The sequence below is a fragment of the Arvicanthis niloticus genome, chromosome 17 (genome assembly GCF_011762505.2).
Source record: "Arvicanthis niloticus isolate mArvNil1 chromosome 17, mArvNil1.pat.X, whole genome shotgun sequence".
Lineage (NCBI taxonomy): Eukaryota > Metazoa > Chordata > Mammalia > Rodentia > Muridae > Arvicanthis > Arvicanthis niloticus.
In genome coordinates this window covers 53,584,738-53,590,991 of record NC_047674.1, presented here as the reverse complement: position 1 = coordinate 53,590,991, position 6,254 = coordinate 53,584,738, and the positions used below count along the sequence as shown (strand labels likewise).

The window sequence follows — 6,254 nt, the reverse complement described above, 5'->3', positions numbered from 1 at the left end:
TTATTAAGGAAAGGGTTAGAAAGATAAATTTTAATCTATACCATGGAAAGAATGATAGCTTTGGAAGGATGGAACTTGGGAGTGAATCCGTTTTCTGGATGACCTTGAACGTGCCTTTGCTTAAAGTCAGTTTTCTATTTTGAAAAACGCAGCTGGCTGTTGAGGGAAGACAGCATCCAGCAGGGAGCCTGGCCCAGAAAAAGGCGCGGTAAGTGGTGGGTGAATCCTGTCTAATCAGGATGCCAATTCTACACCGACATCTGCAAGCTTTGTAGAGGGCGAGCTGTTCACGGCCACCCGAGGTCACAGAAGTAGCAATGACAATTGTTGAGAAAGAGCCACAAGCAAAAACAAAATCCTGAGGTTCTGCAGCATTTAGGTCCGAGACCCCCACCCCCCACCCCCCATCCTCAACCCAGGCCAGAGCGCCGGGTACAGGAAGATAAGTGCGTCAAGAGGAGCGCGCCAGCTCGCGGGAAGTGGCGCGTTGTCCTGGCAACCCTGGACCGAGCCTTGCAGGCGGTGGTAGGCGCCCTTGCTTTCGCATTGCATCCTGGCATTCGGCAGTTCCGCTGCCAGTTGGTGCGTTGATCTGGGCCATATCCTCCATGGAGTCCTCCAAGGGTAGATGAAGGGCTTCCCCCAGGGAAGTAGGGTGGGACTCAGAGTTGGAAAGGAGACCCAAGGACAGGGCGGGGGCGAGTACTCTCTGGAGTCCTGAGTCCGGAGGAGGGGGAGTGGGCCTGGCATTCAAACCTATGAACACCGCTAGGAGGGCCAGTGAGATTTAGGGTTTTCCCTTGCTCTGTCTCTTGAATTTCAGTGACTTACGGGGTGTGTTGATTTTGAATGATAGCCTTTCTAACAAGCACCTTTAGGGTCCGGTTGCTTTTTTACCGTGTGCACTGGTGAGCCCATGAATACTGGAAATGACAATCCCGACCGCCAACTTCCCTCTATCTCAAGAGCGGCCTGTACTAGAGAGCTGCAGAAGGTTCCAGAGAAACCTTGGGCATGACCAAGGTGGAAAAGAAATACAATTGAGTTCTGATCAAAATCAAAATCAAAATCAAAATCAAAATCAAAAGGGTTGGGTGGGCGTATTCGCTTATGGAGAGAAAACCTTTATTGAACTCATAGCGTTATAGTTTTTTTTTTGTTGTTTTTTGATTGTTTGTTTTTAAATTAAGACTAGACACTGATACCCCGTATGTAGCCCAGAGAGCCCAGAGTAGCCCGGAATTCTCCATCCTTTTGCTTCACAGGCCCCTGTCATTCCAGGTGTGGCTCATGTTCATGGTCTCGTTGCTTTGGCCCTCTGGTGTATATCATGATGGCAATCACGTGTCAGATCAGAGCATCTCCCTCTTAATCAAGAAATAATGAAGAGAAAAGGGGGCGGGTGTGGTCCCACTCTTCCACTTAGAGGCACCCCAATGACCTCTTAATTAAAAAAAAATTATCTTTATTTTACATACGTATGTTTAGCCTGCCTGTTTGTACGTATGTGGACTGAGTTTGCACCTGGTGCCTGTAGAAGTCAGAAGAGGGTATTGGAACCCCTCGAACTGGAGTTATGGATGGCTGTGCACCACCACGTGGGTACTGGGGATAGAAGTTCAGCCCTCTGCAAGAGCAACGAGGGTTCTAACTCTCTCCACCTCTATGACCTCTGACTTTTAAAAGAGTCTCACCGTCTCTCCCAACAGTATGACAGACTGGGAGTTAAATGCAGTTCCAAGCTAAAGCAGCTAGTTAGAGCACACACACACAGAGCTCCTGTCTACATCGGAGATCTGATCAGGCAGAGACTTCCATCAGAAAGGAGCTAAGCCGGCGCTCGCACACCTGCAATGCTAGCACTCAGGAGAGGCAGGCAGGAGGATTGCAGTGTTGAAGGTCATCCTCATGTATATAGCAACTTTGAGGCCAGTCTAGTCTGCATGAGACCAAGTCCCAACAAGATGAGGCAGAGGTCTCAAGATGTTGTTGCCTGGAATGTCTAACAGCTGGGAAGTATATCACAAACAGTAAAGGGGGCCAGAGGTTTGAGCTGCCTGGTGCTTTGTTCAATAAACACAGTGGCTGGGCTTTGCTTTAGAGTCTGTTCATAGCCACGTTTTTTTTTTTTTTTTTTTTTTTTTTAGCTTGCTCATATATTAGTAGAAATGTGGTATTACTTATTCGATGTGGTACTTCAGGTACTTCAGAAATCCTGAGCACTGCAAGGCAGTTTAAGTAGGCTAGTGCTCTTACTCCATGATTGGCTCTTAAGATAGAGGAGAAAGAATGGAAGCATGTTTCTCTTCAGGGCACAGAATCCAGACAGCAGTACAGTTCCCCCAAACCCTTCCTGGGGAATCCAGGCTCAGGCTGTCATGACTGTAGGTCAGTAGCCAGCAAAAGGGGCTGGAGAGATCTCAGCCTTGTTGTCCCCAGTCTCCTAGGTCCCAGGTCTTCATATTTGATTCTCCTTAATAACTTAGATGTGGGAGCTGGTCCATCCTTGGCTATAAACTGAGCTGGAAGTAGCTGGAGGACCTCGGCCGATTAACTGTCCATTGTGGCCAAGAGAGCAAGGAGAAAAGGGTGCCAGGATTCCAGCTCTCCTCGGCCAGCCACCAATTCCTTCCTCCTTCCCCATCTCATGTGGTTCATATTAACCTAAACTCACCATGCAGCTGAGGGTGGACTTGCATTCTGGCCCCCCTGCCCCACCTCCCAGGTGCTGGGGTTACATGTGTGCACCATCATGTCTGGTCCTGTGCATGCTGGGAGGTGAACCCAGAGCTTCATGTATGTTAGGCAAGTGTTCTGCCAGGGGATCTACATCTCCAGTCCCTGGGAACCTAACTTTAAGCTTCAGAACTTCCTGTTTTTCCAATCTGGTTTGGAGTAAGGAGGAAGCCACTTTAAGTTAGGGGGGAATCCATGCTTTGCAATTGGGGGTTCCTTTCAGGAGATGCATCGAATGTTCAATTTAATAGGGAGTCCAGGTCTTGGGGAACTGAGGAGCCCCACAAGCTAGCTCCTTGTGCAGTGTGTGGGTATGTGCCTTTTTTTTCAGCAGGAAAGGGCCCATTACTTTCCTTACTGTATCTTTAAAAAATTTTATTATTATTATTATTGTTATTATTATTTTGTTCATTCACTTTATACCCCACTCATTGCCCCTCTCTTGATCACCCCTCTCACACTCCTACCCCCATCCCTTCTCCCCTTCTCCTCGGAGCGGGTGGGGGCTCCCCTGGGTATCCCCTCACCCTGCCACAGCAAGTCTCTGGGAAGCTGGGCACATCCTCTCCCACTGAGGCCAGACAAGGCAGCCCAGCTAGAACATATGCCACACACAGGCAACAGCTTTTGGGACAGCCCCCACTCCAGTTGTTCAGGACCCACGTGAAAGCCAAGCTTCACATCTGCTGCTTACAGAGAGGGAGGCCTAGGTCCAGCCCATGTGTGTTCTTTGGTTGGTGGTTCAGACTCTGAGCTCCCCAAGGGTCCAGGTTAGTTGACTCTGTTGGTCTTCCTGCGAAGTTCCTGTCCCATAGAGGCCACAGTCCTTCCTCCTGTTCTTCCATAAGACTCCCCAAGCTCCAGCCAATGTTTGGCTGTGGGCGTCTGTATTTGCCGAGTCAGCTGGTGGGTGGGTGAGGACAGCCATGCTAGGCTCCTGTCTGTAAGCATAACAGTATCACTAACAGTGTCAGAGGTTGGTGCTTGCCCACAGGATGGGTCTCAGGTTGGCTGGGGATTGATGTTTTCCAATAATCACTCACCCTAGATCTTTAGCTTGCTTTTCGAGCAGATAGAACAGGAAGTGGGTAAATGAGAATTTTTTTTTTTAAACTAAAAACACTCCATGTTAAGCCAACATGGTTTGCTGCCTGCATCATTTTTCTCCCTGCCAGACAGAGGGTTTTGAGTTAGCCGAGGAGACAAGTGTGAGGAGGTACTTCCATTATGTAAGGTGTTGTTTCTGCCCAAAGATGTGCAAATCTTCTTGAGTTTCACAGATGGCACCAAAGACACAGATTTCTTTCCAAATTCCCTTTTCCTCATGAATTCCTTTCTGGTTTCTAGAATCTTCCATTGCTCTTTAAAAAATGTTTATTAAAAAATAATATGGCAAGACAGTGGTGGCACACACCTTTAATCCCAGCATTTGGGGGGCAGAGGCAGGCAGATCTCTGACTTTGAGGCCAGCCTGGTCTACAGAGAGTTCCAGGACAGCCAAAAGTACACCGTGAGATCCTGTCTTGAAAAACAAACAAAAAAATCAATGTTGGGCTGGAGAGATGGATCAGTGGTTAAGAGCACTGACTCCTCTTCCAGAGGTCCTGAGTTCAATTCCCAGCCACCACATGGTGGCTCACAATCATCTGTAATGGTAACCGATGCCCTCCTCTGCTGTGATAGCAACAATGCACTCACAAAGATAAATAAATCTAAAAAAAAAAAATGTTATGTGTATGTGGATATGAATACGTGAGTGCAGTCAGTCATGGAGGCCAGAAGAGGGTGCTAGATCCCTTAGCGCTGGAGTTACAAGTGCTCTCGGGTCCTCTGCAAGAGCAGCAAGGGCTCTTAACAGCTGGGCTATTTCTCCACACCCTACTTTGCTTTTTAAGTTATTGTCATAGTTTTTCATCCTACAGTGTTGTCGAGAGTCATAACTTACTTGGCATTTATACAGGTTTCCGGACAAATGGTGAGCCTCTGGAGGCACGTAGTCCTCCTCACAGCCTTTGAGCTAGGCAGCAAATGACGGCTGGAGCTGGGAGCTGGGAGGAGCTGGGAGGAGCTGGGAGGAGCTGGGAGGAGCTGGGAGGAGCTGGGAGGAGCTGGGAGGAGCTGGGAGGAGCTGGGAGGAGCTGGGAGGAGCTGGGAGGAGCTGGGAGGAGCTGGGAGGAGCTGGGAGGAGCTGGGAGGAGCTGGGAGGAGCTGGGAGGAGCCGGGAGCTGGAGTCATTGGCTTCCCCAGAACATGGCCAACACTGGCATCAGAAGACATTCTTCCTCTGCCTGGGCCTCGGGAGGCATCCTGAGGCCATGTTTAGTGCCTGCCGCCCATGTTTGAGACAGATAATCCTAGGGAGACCCTGTGCTCAGCTTGAGTTGGAGACTGTGTTATTTAGATAGCTCTGACTGCCCTTGCATCGGACAAGCTTTCCCACTGCAGAAGCCCTGGGCCATTATTTTGTTAGAGTGTTGCTACTGTAAAACTTACTAGGAAATAGGCTAAAATCTTAGATGTAACTCAGTGTTCACTGGTCATGGTGGTGTAGTACTTTTAAAATGGCCTAGAATCCCAATGCAGACAAAATACTCATGAAGGGGCAAGACCCTCTGATCCATAGGGGTCAACTACTTTGTGTGTGTGTGTGTGTGTGTGTGTATCAGAGAGAGAGAGAGAGAGAGAGAGATCCACTGCACATACCTGGAGGTCAGAGAACAGCTTTCAGAAGTTGACCCTTCTTCTCTTCCAGGGTCTCTCTTGTTTCTTTGTACTCCAGACTAACCTGGCCTGTGAACTCATGCACAAGTCTCCTGTCTCTACCTTCCGTCTCACTGAATGAGTTCTAGAATTACACATGTACATGCCACTACATCTGGCTTTGAAATATGTAACTGTAGAATTATTGTGGAGGACTCCCATGCACATGTGGAGGTCAGATGACAAGTCTGTGGTCTCAGTTCTTTCCGTCCAAGCTTACACGAGCTCTGGGGACCGAGCTCAGGTCACTAGGCTTAAGGGATGAGTTCTTGTCCCCCACTGAGCCACCTTGCAGTTGCCTTTCTGAGGTTAGAGCTGGTATCACCAGCTCTTCAGGTATGGAGAGGAGTGCCATTGTCATGTCTTTCCTGTGTGAGCACTGAAGCATGCCAAATGCCTCCGTGGCTTGAAGGAATGTTCCAGAGACATAGGAGAAGGTATATGTTTTCAGAGCAGTGAGGTCTCTATTGGTAGAAAATGTGGAAATCAATGACTGAACTGGAAAATGACTTAGCAGCCAGATTTTTTGAACATAAAAAAGTGTAAGAATACCTGAACCAATTGTTCCTCCTTCCCTCCTTCCCCTCCCCTCTTTCTCCATTCTCCATTTCTTTTTCTCTGTAGCCCTTGCTGTCCTGGAACTTACTCTGTAGTCCAGGCTGGCCTCAAATTCACAGATATCCACCTGCCTCTGCCTCCAAGTGATGGGATTAAAGGTGTGCGCCACTACCAGGATATTATTACTATTATTATTTTGA

The 6,254-nt window shown here is 48.5% G+C and overlaps 1 protein-coding gene across 2 annotated transcripts in view; it reads left to right on the top strand.

The window, feature by feature from the left end:
- The first annotated feature begins 608 nt into the window (after window positions 1–608).
- The window catches only part of Spats1 (spermatogenesis associated serine rich 1), a 30,054-nt gene continuing 24,408 nt past the window's right edge, over window positions 609–6,254 (top strand). For both annotated transcript variants that reach the window (XM_034521824.2, XM_034521823.2), the window contains exon 1: window positions 609–624. In XM_034521824.2, the coding sequence (XP_034377715.1) occupies window positions 609–624 (16 nt within the window). The remainder of the gene's footprint in view (window positions 625–6,254) is intronic.